General features: G+C 51.2%; 1 protein-coding gene across 1 annotated transcript in view; it reads right to left on the reverse strand.

Moving 5' to 3' along the window:
* Nucleotides 1-18,852, reverse strand: part of NCAPG2 (non-SMC condensin II complex subunit G2) — a 1,155,695-nt gene that overhangs the window by 655,763 nt on the left and 481,080 nt on the right. Inside the window, exon 11 of the mRNA XM_069647980.1 lies at nt 15,813-15,938. Coding sequence (XP_069504081.1) covers nt 15,813-15,938 — 126 coding nt within the window. The remainder of the gene's footprint in view (nt 1-15,812; nt 15,939-18,852) is intronic.

Raw genomic sequence — 18,852 nt, forward strand, 5'->3', positions numbered from 1 at the left:
ACAAGGACGTCCGCCCCGTGGTTCTGGTGTATCGGGAGATCGCAGCAAGATGAATCTTGATGGACGCGTGTGCCAGACCAGCTTTGGCCAGCGTCAGCAGGTACGGCAGTACTTGGGGAGCCGTAATCCGTAGAGGGTTAATCTTCTGTGCGTGGCACCAGACAGAGAACCTCTTCCATTTGTGTCCGTAGCATTTAAGAGTCGAGGACGCCCTGGCCTTTGCAAGAACCTCTCTACAATCGGCCGGTATGTCGTATCCTCCAAACTCTAGCGCTGCAGGAGCCAGGCCTGCAAGTTCAGCGACTTCGGGTCGTGGTGGAGGATGGCGCCTCCTTCCCTGGAGAGTAGATCCGCGTCCGCCGGCAGCTTGATCGGCGGGGACGCTGACAAGTCCAGAAGGTCCAGGAACCATATCTGCCTCGGCCACGCAGGTGCGACGAGGATCATCCTGCACCGTGACCTCTTGAGCTGGTTGACGAGCCGGATTAGCAGAGGCAAGGGAGGGAACGCGTAGAGGAACAGGCCCTCCCAGGGGAACGAGAAAGCATCGCCCATGCTCCTCGTCTGGGGAAACCTGCTGGCGAACCTCCGGCACTTGGTGTTCGTCGCCGTCGCGAACAGGTCGATCTGGGGTGTGCCCCACCGTCGGAAGAGGCGATCCACCAGGTCCTGCCGTAGTTCCCACTCGTGGCACGAGCGCAGCTCCCTGCTGAGTGAGTCGGCGATGGTGTTTTTTATCCCTGCCAGATGAAACGGCACCAGAAAAATCCCTTGGGCGACGGCCCAATGCCACAGGTCCTGCGCCTCCTTGGACAGCGCTGGGGACCTGGTTCCGCCCTGTTTCCTGATGTAAAACATGGTGGTGGTGTTGTCGGTGAAGATCCTCACCACCTTGCCCTTGAGGGACGGAAGGAAGGACCTGAGGGCCCAAAACACTGCACGGAGCTCCAGGACGTTGATATGCAGGGACTTCTCCGTCGGGAGCCAGAGTCCTCTTGCGTGCAGATTTTCGGTGTGCGCTCCCCACCCTTCCAGGGAGGCATCCGTGGTCACAGTCTCCTGGTGGGCTGGGGTCTGGAAGTCCATGCCCGCCGTCAGATGCGCGCGGGTGCCCCACCACCGTATCGCTCGTCGGAAACTCTCGTCGAGCTTGATCCTTTCCTCGAAGCTGCCCGTCGTCTGGATCCAGCGCGCATCCAGGAATTCTTGCAACGGGCGCATCCGGAGCCTGCACATGGGAATGAGGTAGATGCAGGAAGACATCATCCCGAGGAGGGACTTGATGGACCTCACTTTGGCCGCGTCGGCCACCAACATCCGTTGCACCTTGCCCAAGATGGTCCTGGTCCTCTCCTCCGACGGGGAGGCCAGAAGGGACACTGTGTCGAGCCTCGCTCCCAGAAACAGTGCGACTTGCGCGGGCACCAGGTGGGATTTGGCGTAGTTCACGGAGAATCCCAGGTCCGTGAGGAGTTGGACGGTCCTTGCCGTGTGGACCACGGCGAGCTCCCTCGTCTTGGCGCGGATGAGCCAGTCGTCCAGGTAGGGGTAGACGTGAATCCCCTCGCGGCGCAGCTGCGCCGCCACCGGTGCAAGGCACTTGGTGAATACCCTGGGTGCCGACCGTAGTCCGAAGGGAAGGGCTTTGAACTGGTAATGACGCCCTTGGACCACGAATCTGAGGAATTTGCGGTGCCCCTTTAGGATGGGAATGTGGAAGTAGGCATCCTCCAAATCCAACGACGATAGGAAGTCTCCTTCCTCCAGCTGAAGTTGAGGGACGTGAAGTTCTTTCCTGGCCAGGGGGGGACGCGCGGGCACCTTCTTTGAAACTCGAGCGCGTGGCCCCGGGCCAGGGCGTCCAGCACCCAACGGTCGGTGGAGATGGACTCCCACACGCCGACGAAGCCCGCCAGCCGGCCTCCCACCGGGGTGCATCGGTGGGGGCCCGACCCCACGGCCGGTTCAATCCTGCTTGGACGCGGCCTTGCCGCCTTGACCTCCTTGGCGACGACGGCGGGGTCCGCTAGACTTGCCTCGTCCTCTGTAGGCCTCTTGCGACGACGAGCGGGCCGCTTGACGGTAGGAAGCGAAACCGCCGCCGGAACCTTTGGAGGCGCCCTTGCCTCCGCCGCTCCGAAAGGGCGTCCGTCGTTGCAGGACTCCAAGGGCCCGGGCCGTCTCCGTATCCGCCTTGATGGCCTGAAGGGAATCGTCCACTGTCTTCCCAAACAGGTTGTTCCCGTCGAAGGGCATGTCCAGGACTCTGGTCTGGACGTCCTGCCGGAAGTCCGTAGCTTTGAGCCATCCACGACGTCGAAGGCAAACGCCGTTGCCCAGCTGGCGGAACCCAGTGTCGGCGATGTCCGTCGCCACGGTGATGGCGTGGTCCGAGGCCACCTCACCTTCCTGCAGGATCTCAAGGGCCTCCGCCCTCTTGTCGTCCGGCAGAAAATCCAGCAGGGGAGCCATCTTGTACCAGAGCTCCCTGTCGTAGCGGGCCACGATAGCCAAGGCGTTGGTCGATGACTCTACGCCCCATAGTATCCAATTTCTTTCCCTCGCCATCCGGCGGGGAAGTCGATGTGGAGGCCGCACCCCCCCCCCGCTTTCTTCCTGGCTGCCGCGGAGACGACGGAGTCCGGGGTAGGCTGCGCCCGGAGGCATAGGGGGGCCGTGTCCGGGACCCGGTACTTTTTCTCGTACCGGTCTCTTCTAGCTGGCGTCGTGGAAGGGTTCTTGAGGAGGGAAAGGCCCTCATCCCAAATGTCGTCCAACAGAGGCACTGCGAGGACCGTCTTCCTCTTGGCCTCGCGCCGCTGATAAAGGAAGCCTTCCTTTTTCTTCTCCTCAGGGCAGAGTTGGAAAAGCTCGGAAGCCCTGGAGATCATGGAGTGGAAAGATCCGATCTCGTCGGGCGGAGAGGCCCTGGTGGGAGGCGACGACGGAAAATCCTCGTCGTATGCCTCGTCGTCCGTACCCGTCGCTGCCGTGTCAGTCCCCGTATCATCCCCTCGGGTGGACGGGGAGGAGGGCTGGAAGGGGCGCGCCGGTTGAAAAGGAGGTGGTGGATGGATCCTTCTTTTCTTGGTAGGGGGAACACCAGAAGGTCCCGGTTCTGGATCCCCCGACGGGAGAGGTTCCTCCGTCGGTAACGGTAGCCTCGTCCTTATCTCGGAGCATAAGGACTGTATGGCCAACAAAATGGCCGCCGAGTTGTCTTGCGGCGCTGGCAGAGGGGAATCCGACGGGCGAGCAGGGGCCCCGTCGGTATCCTCGACGATGTCGTCGTCGTCACCTGCGTCGGGGTCCATTCCGACGGGCTGGCCTTCTTCCACGCCTAGGCCGTGGCTTAAGACCTCGATCAGCTCCTCTTCTGAGGTTGAGGCCGACTCTACGACGACGCCCTGCCCCCCCTTCTTCCCCACGGGGGGTTTCACGGGGGTCCTATCGATGGGCACAAAGGAAGACTCCCTCCGAGGAGGCAGGGAGATTCTGGGCCCTGAGGTCGCCACCACTGGTGCAGCCACCACAGGCTGAGCCAGGGCCGCCGCGACCGTTTCGATAGAGGGCTTGGTCGGATGGATCAAGGCCTTCACCACCTTAGGTGCGCTCACCGCCTTATCCTTGAGGGAGGGGGCACTGCCACGCTCCTCCTCTGCCTTAGAGCTCGACCGGGGCCTCTCCAGGAGCTTCGCCGGGTGCTCGGCCTTCCTCTTACCCGACCCAGAGCGTTGGCTCGTGGTTGATGGTGCCGGGGAGGGTGCGCCCTGCCTGGCGCCCGTAGAGCCCGACCGTTCGGCGCTCCCGGTGCCAGCGGACTCGCGGTGCTTGGCCTTATGTTGGGCCCCCGTCGCCGGGGCGCCCTCAAAGGTCTTAGAAGACCGCTCGGATTTCTTCTTCTTCTCGCCAGACGGGCTCTTACCCTCCAGCCAGTTGGCGAGACGTTGATGGCGGTCCTTCATGGTCCGTTCCGACATGTTGCCGCAAAACGCACAGTCCTTCTCCACGTGCGTCTTGTCCTCATGAAGGCAGTAAAGGCAGAAAGAGTGTTCGTCCTCCTTGAAGACGTTCTGCAGCTGGCATCCAGGGCAGACCCTGAACAGCTTTCCGGGCGTCGAGCTTCCCTTCTCCTGGGCCATCTCCGAGACCGGGCCTGAGAAGCTTCTGGAGTCCTCCGAAGTGTAGCTCGACGAAATCTTCACCCTTGAGGGGCACAGATGAATCCGACACGGGTCCCCGTTGATCGGATGTAGAATCGGTGGAGCTTGAGGCTCTTTTGACCGAGAGAATCGAAGTTTTTTGTAAAAAGCGCGAAAAAATAGCACTAACGCTCGAGAGCAATAGCACGAGGATCCCAACACATGAACGTGCGGTAAAAATCTGAAGATGGCTGCCAGAGGCGGTGCTTAGGTAGAGGGCAGTCATTGGCTGTGGTCAGTATGACGCAGAGACCAGTGATTGGTTATTACTACGAAAGACAGATCAGAAACGAAACTGATACTGGTTTTTTCTTTACCGAGGATTCCCAGCCTGACGACGGGGAATATTCATGAGCATGTGAATCCATGCCAGACCCCATGCTGGAGAAACTGCCTAACTCTTCTTGAGGGAAGTCTGACTGCTCTGCCACAGCTACCAAGTGAATCTGTGTGGTACAGACTGCTACCAAGTGGGTTTACTGCCAAACACCTGTAGTCCTAAATCTTTTGCAGTGGTCCCAGAGGGAACTGCACAGGTTTCTGCCTAACAACCATGCTCGGAAACGAGGCATGATGCCAGCCTACTATGCCTGTCTTTCGTTGTCTTCTTCGAGAAACCTTGGCATATGTTGCACTCAACCTCCTTATGGTCCAGGTGTAGGCATTAGAGGCATTGTAGGTGCTTGTCTTCCACAAACATATTCCATAGCATTTGGTGCAGGGTCTGAAGGGGGACCTTCCCTCCTTCTCCTCCGACATGGTCGGAGGGCGTGAAGTAGGCCCTTGATGGCCTTATAGATTCTTCGATGAATCTTCGCCCTTGAGGGGGGCGCTACTTCACAGACAACGGGTCCCCGTTGCCGGCAGATGGGAAAAAGAGCACCCAGGCCCTTGGAACAAAAATGTTACTTTTTGTTGTTGAAAAACACAAAAAAGCATACAACTAGTTCAGAGAGCAAACGCAAGGACTCCGAACACTGAAGCGTGCTGAAAAAATCTGAAGATGGCTGCCAGAGGCAGGGCTTAGGGAGAGGACAGTCATTGGATGAGGGCAGTATGACCCAGAGGACAGGGATTGGTTTAGAGGAGAAATACAGTATTAAAGTGAAAATGTTTTTTCTTTTACCCAGGATTCCCAGCCCGATGACAGGAATATCCATGAGCATGTGAATCCATGCCAGACCCCATGCTGGAGAATGACAATGCATTTCTGATGCTTGTATCTGCTTAGATTCACATGCTGTGCATAGTCCGACATCCAGTGGTCACTGCGGAGTATTGCATTTTGTTTTTCGTAGTGGAAAAGGGGATGTCGACAAGGCGTGTCTGTAACACTATCCCTATAGTGACGTGCGTTGTACCCACAATCCCTCACGCGTCGAGGTCCCTCTGTTTGTATTTTTCCTGCCCTGAGGGAGCCTTCTATACGTGAGTGAGTATAGAGAGAAAGAGAAAGAGAAAGAGAAAGAGAAAGAGAAAGAGAAAGAGAAAGAGAAAGAGAAAGAGAAAGAGAAAGAGAAAGAGAAAGAGAAAGAGAAAGAGAAAGAGAAAGAGAAAGGTAGAAAGGTGTCTATGTTCCTTCCATCCGAGCGGGGAGGAAGTGTGGGCGCATGTGAATCTAAGCAGATACAACCATCAGAAATGCTTTTATGGTAAGTAATGCATTGTCTTCTGATGTTTGTTAATCTGCTTAGAATCACATGCTGTGCATAGACTAGCGAGCAGTACCCGGAGTTGGCGGTGGGTTATGAGAAGGAACAGTAGAGAAAAGGTGTCTTAATAATGCCTGTCCCACCTGGGAGTCAGATCTAGAGTGTGCATCTAGACAGTAGCGTTTTGTAAAGGTGTGCACAGAACTCCAGGTTGCCGCTTTGCAGCTGGACTCAAGGGGAACATTTGCAATGAATGCTATGGATGCCCCAGTGCCTCGAGTAGAATGTGCTCTTGGCTTGAAGGGTAGTTCTCTCTTAGCAAGAGTGTAACAGAGTGATGCATTGAACAATCCATCTAGATATAGTGGATTTTGAAACTGCATCTCCTTCGCTTCCTGCTGCCACCGAGACAAAGAACTGATTAGTCTTTCTCAGTGGTCTGTTTCTTTCCATGTAGAACATGACAGCTCTGCGCACATCAAGTGTATGCAGACTTTTTTCTCCCGAATTGGAAGGGTTTTGAAAGAATGTAGGTAGTTCTATTGACTGGTTTACATGGAATTTTGAGATGAATTTCGGTGCAAACCTTGGGTGCGTGCGTAGAACCACTTTATCTTTGTGAACTGCTACAAAGGGGTCTAAAACAGAAAGAGCCGGTAGTTCACTTACTCTCCTAATGGAGGTGATATTAGGAAAGCGGTCTTAAGAGTGAGGTCTTTAAGAGTTGCTTTGTGCATGGGTTCAAAGGGTGAGCCCATGAGTCTGGTAAGTACCAGATTCAGGTCCAGCCGGGAGCTGGGTTTGCTATCGGAGGGTGTATTCTCTTTACTCCCTCCATGAAGGCTTTGATAACTGGGACTTTCCACCACGACACTTTAAACTGGGAAGTGGTGTATACAGAAAGTGCCGCTAGGTGGACTTTAATGGAATTGAACACTAGACCTGAGTCCAGTAAATGGGTCAGGTACAGGACAATGTGCGTGGGGGAGCAGTCAACTGGGTCGATGCTTCTTACTCTACACCAGATGACAAATCTCTTCCATTTGCTAGAATAACAGTGACGAGTGTTAGGCTTTCTAGCCTCCCTGAGGATGTCCATGCATCTCTGCGGGAGTTGTAAGTGTCCAAATTCTATGATCTCAGGAGCCAGGCTGCTAAGTTCATGGTCTGAGGGCATGGATGCAGTGTCCTGCCCTTGTCCTGTGACAGCATGTTGTGCGGGCAGGGAAGTTTCACTGGGGGAGATAGAGACATCTCCATCAAGTGAGCGAACCATGGCTGCCGGGCCCACATAGGGGCCACTAGTATCATGGTAACTTGTTCCTGGTGCATCTTGTGCACAATCTTGTTGAGAAGGGGAGTCGGGAGAAAGGCGTAAGCAAATTTCCCTGACCATGGAATCGATAGACCGTTCCCCTTGGATTGGTTCTGGGGGTACCTGGAGGCGTAATCTTGGCATTGCAAGTTCTCCAGAGTTGCGAACAGGTCTATTTCTGGGAATCCCCATTGTGTGAAGACGTTGAAGACGATGTCTTCATGCAACTGCCATTCGTACTCTGAGGGCAGAGGGAAGTCTCTGCTGAGTTCGTCTGCTAGCAGATTGAGTTCCCCTGGTACATGTTGCGACAGTAGGAACATGTGTTTGAGAGCCCACTTCCAGATATTCTGGGCCAGCTTGGACAGTCCTGGAGAGTGGGTGCCCCCTTGCTTGTTGAGGTAGTACAGGTCTGTGGTGCTGTCCGTAAGGACCATCACTGTCTTCCCTTGTAGGTGTTCCTGGAAGGCTTTTAGTGCCTTGAACACGGCCAGTACCTCCAGTAGGTTTATGTGCTTGGATGCTACGCTCAGAGTCCACACTCCGTGAGCAGTCTGATGGGATAGGTGAGCCCCCCATCCTGTGAGGGATGAGTCTGTGGCTAGAGTGGCTTCCACTGCGGGTGTGGCAAAGGGTTTCCCTCTTACCAGGTTTTCCTTTGTCCACCACCGTAGTGAGAGAACCAAGGCCCGCAAGACCACCACTAGATCGTCCCATTGTCCGCTGGCCTGACACCACTGGCTGTTGAGCCACTCTTGCATTGGGCGCATGCGCAGGCGCGCGTGAGGTACCAAATAAATACATGACGCCATCATTCATAGCAAGCGCATCGCTTTGCGCACCGTCACTTCCCGACCTGCCACATATTGGGGAATCTGAAACAGCATGTTTTGGACCCTCTCGTTGGAGGGGAAGACGAGGCCGTCCTTTGTTCGAATTAGAGCCCCTAGGAATTGTTTGACTTGGCTGGGGTCTAAGCTGGACGACTTCTTGTTGATGGAGAAGCCCAGTTGGAACAAAAGGTCTAGTCTTTTAGGTGTTTGAGAAGCATGTCTCGTAAGAATCCCCTGTTATGAGCCAGTCGTCGCGGTAAGGGTATACTGGGATGGATAACCTGCGCAGGTGGGCCGCTGCCACTGCCAGTACTTTCGTGAATACCCTTGGTGCAGCTGCTATGCCGAAGGGTAGCACTCTGAACTGGTAGTCTTCGCCCTCTATCATGAACCTGAGGTATTTTCTGTGCGCTGGCAACATTAAAATATGAAAGTATGCATCTTTCATGTCCAGTGTGGTCATGTAATCTCCCTGTGATAGCAGTGGGATCACTTCCTGTATGGTCACCATACGAAACTTTTGGGGTTTGACAAACTTGTTCGCTGGGCGCAGATCTAATACAGGTCGCATGGTTAGATCCTTTTTGGGTACAAGGAAGTACACTGAATAAATACCTTCCGTTACCTGAGGTAGAGGCATGACCTCTATAGCTCCTTTTTCCAGTAGCTGGTCCACTTCTTGGAGAAGGATGGTGAGGTGTTCTGGTGTCATGCGTCGTCCCCTCGGGGGTCTGTATGTTGGGGAACTGTTGAACTCTATACAGTAGCCGCGGGCTACGGTGGATATTACACAGCGGTCTGATGTTATTCCCTCCCATGCTGGAAGAAAGGATGTTAACCGGCCCCGACCGGCGATGCATGGGAGTGGACCCAAATCTTCGCGTCACTTGGTGTTGTTTGTGGCTTGGGAGCCTCTAGGGGTGGAACCCCGGCCTCTCCCCTTACCACGGCGTTGACCTCTCTGATTGTACTGGCCACTATTACTTTGGTAGTTGTTGGCAGAATATTGAAGTTGTTGATTCTGTTGCTGGCGTTGGCCACGAAAAGAACGCTTGTTGCTAAATCCCCACCTGTTAGGGCGCTTTGAGATTTGGTCCAAGGTCTTTATGGTATCAAATTCTTTTTTCGCATTTTCCAGTGCGTCGTCCACTGCCTTTCCAAAGACGTTAGACTCTTCAATAGGCTTGTTAATGAGCGCCGCTTGCGTTTCCGCCTTAAACCCGGAATTGCGAAGCCAGACGTGGCGCTTCAGCAGAATTCCCTGTACCAAAGAGCGGCCAGCTGTTTCCGCTGCATCAAGGGTATTCTTAACGATGCATTGGTTGACCAGAGACCCTTCATTAACTGTAGCCAGCAATCTAGTTTTTAGGGGTTCAGGGACTTCCTCGATGTCATGCTTTCCCCATTGCGCATCAGCGTAGCTTGCCAGCAATGTGTTATTATTGGCAATTCTAGTTGAGAATGCTGCCGAGGTGGTAATTCTTTTGGCTAGGGCATAAAGCTTTTTCCCCTCTTTATCCGGGGGTGCCTCGCTGGTAGGCAGTGGAACCCCAGCCTTTTTCCTAGTGTTAGTCACCACTTAGGAGTCCGGGATTGAGTGACCCTTAATATATAGTGGGTCTGATTGAGAGGGTGAGAACAATTTTTCGATTCTTGGATTAACCCCTCTTACTAGTGCAGGGGTTGCCAGTGAAGGGTTGATTCGTCTCTTAAAAGAGGCGAGTATTGGAATTGTTTGGCTGGTGGGGGGGGGGGGGGGTTTCTTTGATAATCCTTTCTACGAAGTCAGTGTCTGGGGTGACCTCCCCAGTTTCGACCTCAAAATGTGCTGCTGCTTTCCTCAGCAGCGCATTAAAGGTGGGCTGGTCGTCAACAGGCAAAGGGTTCCTGACTGGTGTGGTCTGAGGAGACCGGATGTCTATAATGTCTGGCTCTGTAGACCCTGATGGTGACTGCCAGGGATTTGGGTCACCCTCACCTGGGTCTTCTTCGTACCCTTCCTCACTTATGTTAGTGTCCTCATGGAAGCCTTCTCCCTCTTGTTGGTTTTCATCATTAATGAACTCCTCCTGGAAGTGAGTGTCCTCTTCGATGAGGTCGTAAGAGTTCATATCCTCCTGAAAGGGGTTATAGAACAACTTCGGGTATTTAGCCCTCGGACTTTCTAGGAGTACCTCCCTAGGTCTTTTAGGTGTCCTATTTTCTGGAATGGCCATGAATCTGTCTAACTTGTCCATACAGGACTGGAACTTCTCTAAGGTCCACTGAGGTAGGCCAGAGCGGTCTGGGAGTGAAAAAGGAGTCTCTTCTCCTTGTATTCACCTAGATCTGTCCCATAGTATCGAAGATAAGGTGCCTTCGCCTTCTGAGAAGTGTTCTGGCAGGCTAGGGCTTTCCGTCGACGGTGGGAGCTGTCCCAGCCTACTTTCCGGCGCCTTCGGCGTTTCTTTGGCCTTGTGCGCGGTTTTCGGCGTGTCACTTGACGTCCGTCTCTGGCCGTCCTTAGAAGATATACGTGCGAGGCTTTCAGCGATCATTCTGTCTGCCGAGGGATCGCTCGCCGTCGCGCTAGGTACCGTCGAGTCTTTACTGGCAACGTGCGTGCTAGGTACCGTCGAGTCTTTACTGGCAACGTGCGCACTCTTACGAGGCGCGTCGCCGCCTGAGGGTTTGGGGTTAGCGCCCTTATTTCCAGAGTGCCCGGTCGCCTGTCGCGGGAGCGGTGGCGGGGAGGGCTGGCGACCCTTGCTGTCGGCGGAAGACGCCAGTGGGCCCGGCGCCTCCGTTGGCGCTCTGGCTGCCTTTGTCTTCGACGAATGCGTGCCGTGGGGTGTTTTTGAGATTTCTTGTGTACGTCCTTGTCGCCGGGGTGTTAATCCCCATAAGATGGGCGAGAGCCGGGATTGTCGGGGCCGGGGACGGACGAAGAGGAGCGCAAACGCTCCCTCGAGAGGTCTACAACCTCCGTTACGGAGGCCGTGTAATCACTGTCCTCGTCAAATTCGGCGGCAGCGGGCGAGGAATCGGACCTAGACATGGCGTGGGCCGCCCACCTTTTGACCCTACGGTCCTTTATCGTTTTGGGCTTAAGTAACTTACAGGCCGCACAGCCGTCGTTCTTGTGATCGAGGGGCAAGCAACGGTTGCACTGTTTGTGCTTGTCCTTCCAGGTATATTTGCCTTTGCAAAGTGGGCAAAACCTAAAGGGCGTCCTCTCCATAGCTGAGGGCAAGAAGTGTGATTACGACCTCGAAAGAAAGGGAGGGGAAAGAGAAAGGCATTCTCGGAGAGAAAAGAAAAGACCACACAACCCCACTCTCCCTACTGTGTAAGGCCGGCGAGGCCAAGCCACGTGTTCGGCGACACCGAAGGATCTCCTCCGCTCGTCCTTCCGTCGAAGATCTTGCTCGGCAGAGAAACAGCTTGCAGCTTCGTCGAGGGAGGGATCTATATGTTAGATATTAATAATAATAAACGACCAAGGGTCGAAGAAATGATTTCGCAATGTCTCTCGAGGAGCTCTGCATAGAGGCGACCAATAACTGGGCGGAAAAAAACAATCTGAGGGACCTCGACGCGTGAGGGATTGTGGGTACAACGCACGTCACTATAGGGATAGTGTTACAGACACGCCTTGTCGACGTCCCCTTTCCGACTACGAAAAACAAAATGCAATACTCCGCAGTGACCACTGGATGTCGGACTTTGCACAGCATGTGATTCTAAGCAGATTAACAAACATCAGAAAGATATTCTATATATACACAGGGCACAGACATCTGTAGACAAGGTAGGTACTATTTTAACCAATAAACAGAATAGAAAGCAAAAGCAATACTCCTTGAAGTACCCTTGCCAGAGTGCTGGACTGAGATAGGAAGGCAAATCTATCAGACGACAACCGTTATACATCTGGTACCTTGAAAAGGGCGCCAAATCCACAGAGCCGCGATAATCACTGAAGCATACTTTGTAGGGAGCCTTTTCGTCAACTGCTGCTGCAAGTTCCCATCCAGTGTCCGTTCTTTCATCACCATGACCAAGAATCCAGAGACCAAGCACTGCGCTGCTGATACGTGAAGGCATCCGTCTGCAAGCTCTTCTTCACTCCTGAGGTACAGTGTGGCTGAGGGTAATACTTACCTAAACTCTTGTGTCGCTCCTGTGTGGCTAGGGTGGCAATTTGTGTAGCTGGGAGTTCGCCCATACTATTTGCCCAGGCCCAACGCTGGAAAGCATCTGGGGAACCTTCTACGAAGTCCCTGAACACTTTCTTCTAACTCTAAACTTACTTGTTGGATGAAAAATCATCTGGAACTCTGACTTTACTGCATCTGTGCCTTATCCTGACCGGCATACTGTTGGCCACTGGAGCACCAGTGTCCCCCTTCTGAGATCACTCATGCCATAGAATAGGCAAGGACTTCTTAAGTATAAAGCCTCTGTCTAGAAAAATCGAACAAGTGTTGCAAAGTACTTACTTGCTAACGTGTTAATGCTGCAACTGATTATCTCTGAAATTGAAGTTACAAAGTGTTACAAGTTCTTACTTACCTGTCAATTGCTTACTGCCCTTCTGAAAAGTATACAAAGTTATTTACTTAACTTTGAATTGTGTTGCACTCTTCTAGAAAATAACGGAGTTGGTATTCGTATATTACTCTGGAAAATGAATAAACATAGTTACCAATAGGGTCTGCTTACCTTGAATTACATGCGGTTATTCTAAAAGTCTACTAATGTGGTTTTACTCCCCTTGAACAGCATACTACCTTTCCAAATGTGCAACACTAGGTTTTACTTACCTTGAACTGCATACTGCTTTTCTAAATAAGGTTTATACTTTGGTTTACATACCATAAGTATTGTGTTGGTTTCTAATTGTGTTTATGACTTATAATACTAAACTTTCTAAAGAATTCTCTTTACCTATGAATATATAAAATAGATACTGGTGTATCGTAAAAATAATTGTTTAAGTGTCTCTTTGGACTATATGTATGCTGCAAGTACTTTGTTCCCATCTACAGCCCTCTCTCCCTCCTAAGATAAGCCTGGCTTGCTCTGTCATTAATACCAAATATAATTGCAGGTGCTAAAGTCTTATACTAAGAGTTTGAGTTTCTGTATTCCACAAGGTATAGTTTTATAAAGACCCTTTGGGTGGGTCCCTTTGGGTAGACTTTAGAAAAACTGTCCTAACAGAGGGGATTTGGCATAATTATGAAAAATCTCCGGAACAGCCAGAGCATCCACTTACCATCCAGCTCAATCTTTCCACCATGTCATTTGCCTCAGAGAAACGGAGGTACATTTCCATTGAATTCCCATTCGAGTACAAAACGGTTTAATCTCCCTAGCTGTAACATTTGTCCGATTATCACTTAGGACTGTCAGCATGCAACCTTTTCTTCTGAAAGTCTTATCCAGAAACTCACTTATGTTACTGGAAGTGACTGTCCATCACTGCGATTTCAGGTCACTTCATGTAATGTTCCATTAGCACTATCAAGAACCTACTGCCCCTACCCAAACAATAATAGGGTCCTGAAAAAGTCAATTCCCACATTCCTCCACAGTCCTTTGGGTACAGAGAGAGAGAGGGCACAAAAAAACATCAACCCTGAAGACTTTTGTCACTGCTGGCACACTGACAAAAAACCCACACAACCCTTACTAGCCAACCATTCCCGGCCGCCAACATTTTTCCCTAACCTTCCTCTTTGTAATTGTTAATCAAAAGTGACCCTCATGGGCTAGATGAATGATCGGGCCTCTGTAAGGAACTCATGGTGGCAACAGTAAAGAGACATGTGATAGCAGTCCAAGGGTGTTTATTAATCTGTATGAATGGGTGAGAAAAACGTATAATCTAAACCTAGAGCTAAAATGGGAGCAAGCTACGGCCATCAGATAATAATAAGGCAGTCCTAGTGGCGTCTTGTCAAATAAAAAGGGCCTATACTAAAAAAAAAAAAAAAATTATTGCCAATCCTTACCACTAAGTTGCAGTGTGGGATAATGTTCACCAGAAAAGAAAGAAGTGTTCACAAAATGATAAGTCAGGATTGTATGGTTGGGGTCTCCCTTCCCCACGTTCTAAGCATGGGACAAAGCAGGACTTCTGAGCAGAGCACACTCCAAGGCCTCACCAGCACGAGGTTCAGTATTCTAGTCAACGATATCTGGACCTTCATGGGCCAAGTCTCTTTTACCAAAGTCTCATGCCTTAAAAGGCGTGCTGGACAAAAATCCTTTGGTGATCTTGCACCATGGGCGATTGCTCTTCGCCCTTTGGAACTCCCTCTGCCGGGCTCCGATCCTTTTTGCATCTTGGGCCTCCCTCCGTCGGGTTCACTAAGGCCTTTTACTCTTTACACAATCTTGTCAGGTGTATCAGATCTCACCCCGATTGGCAGACAGCTCCCAACAGGGTTCGCATTTGCCCATTTCTCAGTTCACGTGGTTAAAAACACATTCAGAATTTACTTTCTTAGATCTTCCCTTGGCTTACCTCTGTCTGGTTCTCTTCGCCATTGTAAAAACAGTCCATGTTTTACTTCATATTTTCAGAAAGCGTGGTTCCTTTTCCCTAGCTTTCTTCTAGCAATGGGTCACAGGCTTTCGATTGTACAGAGGATTTAATGTGACCATTGTAGGACCACTCTGACCCTCACGCCGCCCTCTCATAGGGCCTTCTGGGACTGGTAGTTTCCCCTCGCAAAACAAAGGAGCCAGCCAGAGTCCTTCGAATGAGCACACCTGTGGCACCTGACCACTCTGCAGCTGGCCCTTTTCTCGGTTTTCTCAAAAGTTGAAAACACAAGTTCTTTGTTCACATATAATGTGGCCACTTGCAATCTTGGGCTCGACACAGTTCAGTTTGCACACGTGTTGTACCTGCTGGTATGTTTTGCCTCTGAAGTCAAGGATGGTACCACGTTAGCCAGCTTGTCTCCCCGCCTGTGTTATCCGTGCGGGAGGCCCCCGGTCTTGTAATTCCTTTATCAAAGGCTTTGCAGTTCTGAGTTGAAAAGGTCAAAGGTAACTCCCTACTCGTCGTTCTTTCAGGTCTCGCCGCTTTTTTTCCCCCTCTTGAACTGCCGGCCTGGAATAGCTGTACCCTTATGCGTTCGGCCTTGCTCATTGTGTGCTCTCGTGCTACGCCTTTTATCCCTGTGGGGAAGGTAAAGGGCCGTCAGGTGTGTGTGGTTCTGGTCAATTGCCTGACCCTTGTGTTAGGACATGTCAGGTAAACGCCTCTGGTGTTAGTCCGTTGTCTTTCTCTGTGTAAGAAAGTGTGCGTGATGTAAAGGGGGTGGGGGTAGAGTTGCTCGATGTCCTACGGGGTAGGATGGGGAAAAGGTGTTACAGGGAATGGGGTAACCCGTCTCGCCTGTCGGTGTCCCACTTCCACTCCCTGAAGACCCTCCCCCATCCAGGTGATCCACCCCCAGGAACTGGATCCAATAGCGATGGCCGTTTCCTGGCCACCTGGATGACAGATCTCCGGGGACTAGCGGGTGAGACACTGTCAGGTTTCTCACACCTCTCAGGACTTTTGGGGACAGGGGGTTAGGTTCATGCATTATAAATCTCCACATACCACTACAATCTCAGAGTTCCCCCATCAGTTGCTGTGCCAATATTCAGGAACGCAAGACACTTGTTAGTGGGGAAAAGAGAATCACAACAAAGTAGAATGTTCAATGCAACCTGATAATCTAGAACAAAAACTATGTACAAGATTCCAAATCACTACACTCCTTTTCAGTGGGCGCACAACATGTGCTTGTTATTGCATGCTTACAAAAAGTTCTTCAAACTGCTTCTGAATTTCATGGTCCATATCTTCATTATTTATATGTGGATCTCTTAAGGGGAATGCTTCAACAAACAGCAGTGCAGCATTCGATCTAACCTCTGAATTTGGAGCCTGTCGAAAAAAAAGAAAACAAATCCATGAAAAAAAGTACTTCTTTCAATGTAAGCAACAGAGCGTACTCAAAACAATTAACTTTATTAAGTGTGCAAAACCTCAATATGTGCTTGGTCAAGGCGGCATTATGGATTCGAAACATCTGCTGCTCTAACACAGGAAAATGAAAGGTGAAGGCAAGCGTCCCCAACCAGCACGATCCTCCCCGCAATGAGAGACAATGAGGGACTCTCCCAAAATGGGAATAAGGCCAAGACAGAGTGCGGGTGAGCGTAAATGGGAGTTTATCAATCAGAATAGGGCATGCAAAGAACTCTGCAAACTCCGAGAGCGCTCAGCTGACAATAGCAAAGACAGGCGCATATATTTACAAAACACGTCATCAGAACCTACATACTATAAGGGGCACAAGTTCAATGGGATTGGGTGGCGATGACTAGCTATAGGCGCTGCTGCGATGTGGTTGGCCTTGGCTGGAAGACGTCACTGGTCAGCCTCGTGGGTTGGGCTTGGCCTGGCAGGTCGGCTGAGTTCATCCGGGCGGTGTTGTAGTGCCATTGTGGCCCTTGTCAGAGATGAATGTCTTTTCCTGACTTATTTGCCCTTGGTCATGCACACCGCAGTCATTCAGTTATTGCAATATTATCTTCTTTAGTAAATCTTTCAATAGGTTACTCTACAGGTTAACACAACACAGGAGAAATGCACCTTGTGAGGGGTTTGATGGCGATTCGTCAGTGCATGGTTACCAGTGTCCTGTTGACCGGTACCATAGGTCGAGGGGCTAAGTCTCAGGGCACGGGACAGGCGGTACATGTCTTTCTGTCTTGTTAGAAGTCGTTATGGATGTGCTGCTGTATGTTGCCACAGTATTGGGTGTCCTAATTGTACAGGGGCCATAAGTCTCAGGTGATCCGGTGGGTTGTGGGGTTTATGAGGGGGCGCCTTTGGATTTGTGTATTCAGGCGGAGGTTTACTGCTGAGCTGTAAATAATGCAGGTGGCGGGCCATGGCCTTGGGTGCTGCAGAGGGGACTACAAATCTTTGAAGCGGCTACAGCCTAGTTGGGGAGGTGGAGCAGCGCGGCGCGGGCCTCTGCTCTCTTGCTTGGCAGTCTTCGCATGGTGGGAGGGGGAATGGCCTTGCACATATTCACAAAGGTATCTTCCTCGTGTGTTGCCGACTTTAGGTGAAAACATCATAAACATTTGAACACTCTATAATACTCATTTGGATCATTCAAAAACATACATTTTAACTTTGCTAAATGTCTCTCGAATATAGCCAGTCTGAGCACATTATTTGTACACTATGTTTTAACAACTACAACCTTTAGTTATATGCATATACATTTGCAGTAAGTGAGGTAGTAGTGAGGTTGGTGGAGCACAGAGAATGACTCGCCACCGTACGTGACGGTAGTGGCATATAAGGGGCTTAGACATACACGCATGACAGGTGCATTCTCGCGCGTCCTTTACATAAGCCCTCTGTATGGTTACATTTGTCTTTCCTTGCACTCTAGCAGCATTAGTCTGGTTATGGCGCGGGACCATGGGGTGTAAGCTTTTCAATGATACACAACGAATAGTCCCCTAGAACGCTTTTTTATTGTTAGCACACAACTGCAATGGTGTGGGTTTTTCATTGCTAATGTCATGTAAGCATGCATTCTACCATATTTATACATTTTACAGGTTTCTTTAATAGAAGAGGTATTGTGAGGAAAATGCGCATATTGCAGGTAGTTTTGGCATTGTTATTTGGGAACTTTTGCTTTTATTCGAGGACCGTTTTACAGTTCTCTTTTTCACCCAGGCCTTGCTGGCCGGGTCATGCTGGGAGCAGTGATACACTGCGGAAGGTGAAATGTTACAGTGTTGGTATCTTACACTAGCTCATGTCCGACTTGTTCGTGGGAACGGGCTCACAGCGGATCTGCCAGGGAGCTGCGGCCACAGGGATAATTGAAACTCTGAGGGTGGGGGCCACGCTAGAGTGCGCTGAACTCGCACCATCTTTATTAGACAAAATGGTTTCTGAGGCCTAGCTAAATTCAATACGTGTGGGCAATGTCTTTAGCAGGTGAGCCCTCCACCACCTGGGCCCTGGTGGTATGAGGGGACGCCCGATGAGCCATGGCCCTCACCTGGGAAGGGATGTAGGCAAGGGGGGTCTTTTGGACCCATCCCCCCCTACATTTCCCCCCTTTCGTTACTTAAGTAACAAATTCTTTAAATCGTCCAATCTCCTACACTCCTCTTCGTCAATGATTGCGTCATCCCATGCTGGTGTGCCTTTTATGGGCATCCACGCTCTGCACACCCCCCTTAAGCTCTCACCCCTCCTGGCATACTCATCTGGGGTACAGGTCAAGTATATACATCCGCTCTCTCCTTCCAAGTCTACCCACACCTCCTGGTACCATTCTAGTATACGGGGCTCTCTGATGGTGGTATGCAACAATTTGTCTATGATATCCTTGTCATTATACCTGGGCACTAGCTGATACCTGGGTGTGTCATCCGTCCCTGTTTTTACCTGCACTTGCTGCATAGTTTGTATTGTACCACGGGTGTTGCCCATTGTCACCATCATCATTGCACCATTAGGTACTGCGTTAGCACAACATCGAAGACCCATCTGGCACAGGCAAAAAATAAAGAGGAGGAACACCACAGCCGGCATCAAAAATTTCACAGTCATTCCCAGCCATGATGGAACCCAGGAGAAGATATTGTCGAACCACGCGCTTTCTTCTGCTCCGCCTTCCATTTTCATTCTTTCTCCCAGGTTGTGTACCGCTTCAATCACATGGGAGAGGGAGCCGTTGTCTGCGTCTTCAGAAGGTACGAAAGTGCAGCAGGCACTTCCGATTTTTCGGCAAACACCTCCATCCATCGCCGTCAAC

This window comes from Ambystoma mexicanum, chromosome 2q, assembly GCF_040938575.1.
Source record: "Ambystoma mexicanum isolate Mex_15411 chromosome 2q, UKY_AmexF1_1, whole genome shotgun sequence".
Lineage (NCBI taxonomy): Eukaryota > Metazoa > Chordata > Amphibia > Caudata > Ambystomatidae > Ambystoma > Ambystoma mexicanum.